At 55.5% G+C, this 2,261-nt stretch overlaps 1 protein-coding gene across 1 annotated transcript in view; it reads right to left on the bottom strand.

Moving 5' to 3' along the window:
* Positions 1-1,296, bottom strand: part of LOC112945791 (immunoglobulin lambda-1 light chain-like) — a 3,553-nt gene extending 2,257 nt beyond the window's left edge. Inside the window, exons 1-2 of the mRNA XM_026037454.1 lie at positions 1,278-1,296; positions 656-951 (exon numbers count right to left, since the gene is read on the bottom strand). Coding sequence (XP_025893239.1) covers positions 656-951; positions 1,278-1,296 — 315 coding nt within the window. The remainder of the gene's footprint in view (positions 1-655; positions 952-1,277) is intronic.
* Between the last annotated feature and the right edge of the window lie 965 nt (positions 1,297-2,261).

The following is a 2,261-nucleotide window of genomic DNA, read 5'->3' as shown; positions in this document are numbered from 1 at the left end:
CCTCGGCTTGCACCCCAGTGATGGTTAAGGTGGCCGTGGAGCCAGACTTGGAACCGGAGAATCTCGCCGGGATGCCCGAGGGTCTCTTGTCGTTGTAATAGATCACAGGGACTGGGGCACCACCAGGTTTCTGCTGGAGCCAGCCATAGTTGCTGATGCCATAATCATCACTGCTGCTCCCATCAGGTAGGACAGAGCAGATAGGACACCCATCCCCAGACCCACATGAGCAGAGAGGGCCAAGGAGCCTCTGCCAGAGCTCAATTGCTGCAACACAGAGCCCGGGTTCCCCTGAATCTAGGCTGAACTCTTGCTGGTGGCCAATTCTCTGTGTTCATGCTGCAGAGCAGAGCAGAGCTCCTACTGTCACCCAAGAAGGCCCCAGGGCTCCTTCCTCATGGATGCCTGGAAAAAAACCTGTGCCTGCGCTCACCCAGGGCCCCACCAGCCTGGGGTCTCTTCCTTCCTCCCGAGTGACCGTGTTGGGCACAGGCTGAGGGAAGTAGAGCCGGGCAGAGGCCTGTGCAGAGTGGGGGAGTGTGGGGACGGCTGCGGTCGGGAGCTGTGCGACCATCGCACAGGGAAAACAAACACCGTTTGATGGTCCATGCAATGGCATGAGCTCCATGCAACTCTTCCCTTTGCATGGTGTCACCGTGTCAGCAGCAGCACTACCAGTATAACCACCACAGTAATAGACGGCCTCGTCCTCGGCTTGCACCCCAGTGATGGTTAAGGTGTTCGAGGAGCCAGATGCAGAACCGGAGAATCTCGCCGGGATGCCCGAGGGTCTCTTGTTGTTGTCATAGATCACAACGACTGGGGCACCACCAGGTTTCTGCTGGATCCAGCCATAGGTGCTACCAGTACCAGAGCAGGTGATGGTGGCGGTGCCTCCGGGGGACACGTCCACCGAGGCCGGCTGAGTCACTGCTGCCTGGACCAGGGATCCTGCAGAGGGAGAGGAGAGAGGGCAGAGAGCGTCRGGTCAGCAAGCGTGGCAGCAGCAGAGCCCCCCGCGCAGAACAACACGACATCTGACACTTCTGCCACTGCTATCTCAGATGGGATGGCTCCTTGGGAGCATTTAACTGTGGGCACAACACCAGAACTCACACACAATTTAAGAAAGTCCTGCAACTCAGTCCTCTGAAGGCTCAGAAAGGAGAAGCTAATGTACGAGGGCTGGGTCCTACTCAATACTTGGGCTGAAGAAAATCTTCCAAGTGCAAGCTGCACATTTCTTAACCAGAGAAGAGACAGAGCTCCTCTCCTACCAAACACACAGCGGTCCATGAGCGCTCTGAAGCGTGGTGGGGGGTGTACACTAGGTGATGAGTGTGCATATTTAAGGTAACACCTACAGGTGCTCCAAACTCCAAGGCATTTTAGGCCTCTGGTGCTGATTCCGAGTCAAGGCAGAATTTCCTTTCTTATTTGGAGATCTCAGGTTTTTGTGTATGGCCCAAGAAGAGAATATCCACATCCAGCTCCCTGCATAGGAGCGCCAGGCTGGCCAAGACACGCAAAGAGCACGGCAAGACAGTCCAACACCTCCAAACTCCACCAGTGTTCAGTGTCTCACATGACACCATCATAATTGTCAGCACAGTAATAGACGGCCTCGCCCTCGGCTTGCACCCCAGTGATGGTTAAGGTGTTCGAGGAGCCAGACTTCGAAGCGGAGAATCTCGCAGGGATGCCCGAGGGTCTCTTGTCGTTCAAATATATCACAGGGACTGGGACACCACCAGGTTTCTGCTGGTACCAGTCAAAGTAGCTGCCACCACCAGAGCAGGTGATGGTGGTGGTGCCTCGAGGGGACACGTCCACTCAGGGCAGCAGAAACAGCACTGCCTGGACCAGGGAACCTGGTGCCCACAGGCCCCACCAGGCAGCACCTCTGGACACCAGAGCCTGGAAAACACCAGGCTCCAAGAACTGCCTTTCTCCCAAGTGCCACAGAACAAAAGTCGTTGGAAGGTGCATCCAACCTCAAAGACTCCAGGACTTCCCCTGTCCTCTTGCTCTGCTGTTTTTCGCTTTCGCCTCCTTGCTTTCCTGCTTTGCACATGGGGCCACCTGGACAAGGACTTTCCTGTTCCCAGGCTCCAGCTACGCATCACCACAGCAGACCATGGAGATCATGGTGTGAATTGTGGTTGGGATCCTTTCAAAGATCACACGAAAAAATCAGGCACTGTTCAATGATCATTGCCGTAGAAGGAAGTCTGGGTTACACTTCTGCTATGCTCGAGGTG

The sequence above is a fragment of the Nothoprocta perdicaria genome, unplaced genomic scaffold (genome assembly GCF_003342845.1).
Source record: "Nothoprocta perdicaria isolate Ctin4 unplaced genomic scaffold, notPer1 scaffold_2, whole genome shotgun sequence".
In the NCBI taxonomy this organism is placed as follows: Eukaryota; Metazoa; Chordata; class Aves; order Tinamiformes; family Tinamidae; genus Nothoprocta; species Nothoprocta perdicaria.
The sequence above is the reverse complement of the archived record's forward strand: the minus strand, read 5'-3'. Positions and strand labels throughout refer to the sequence as shown.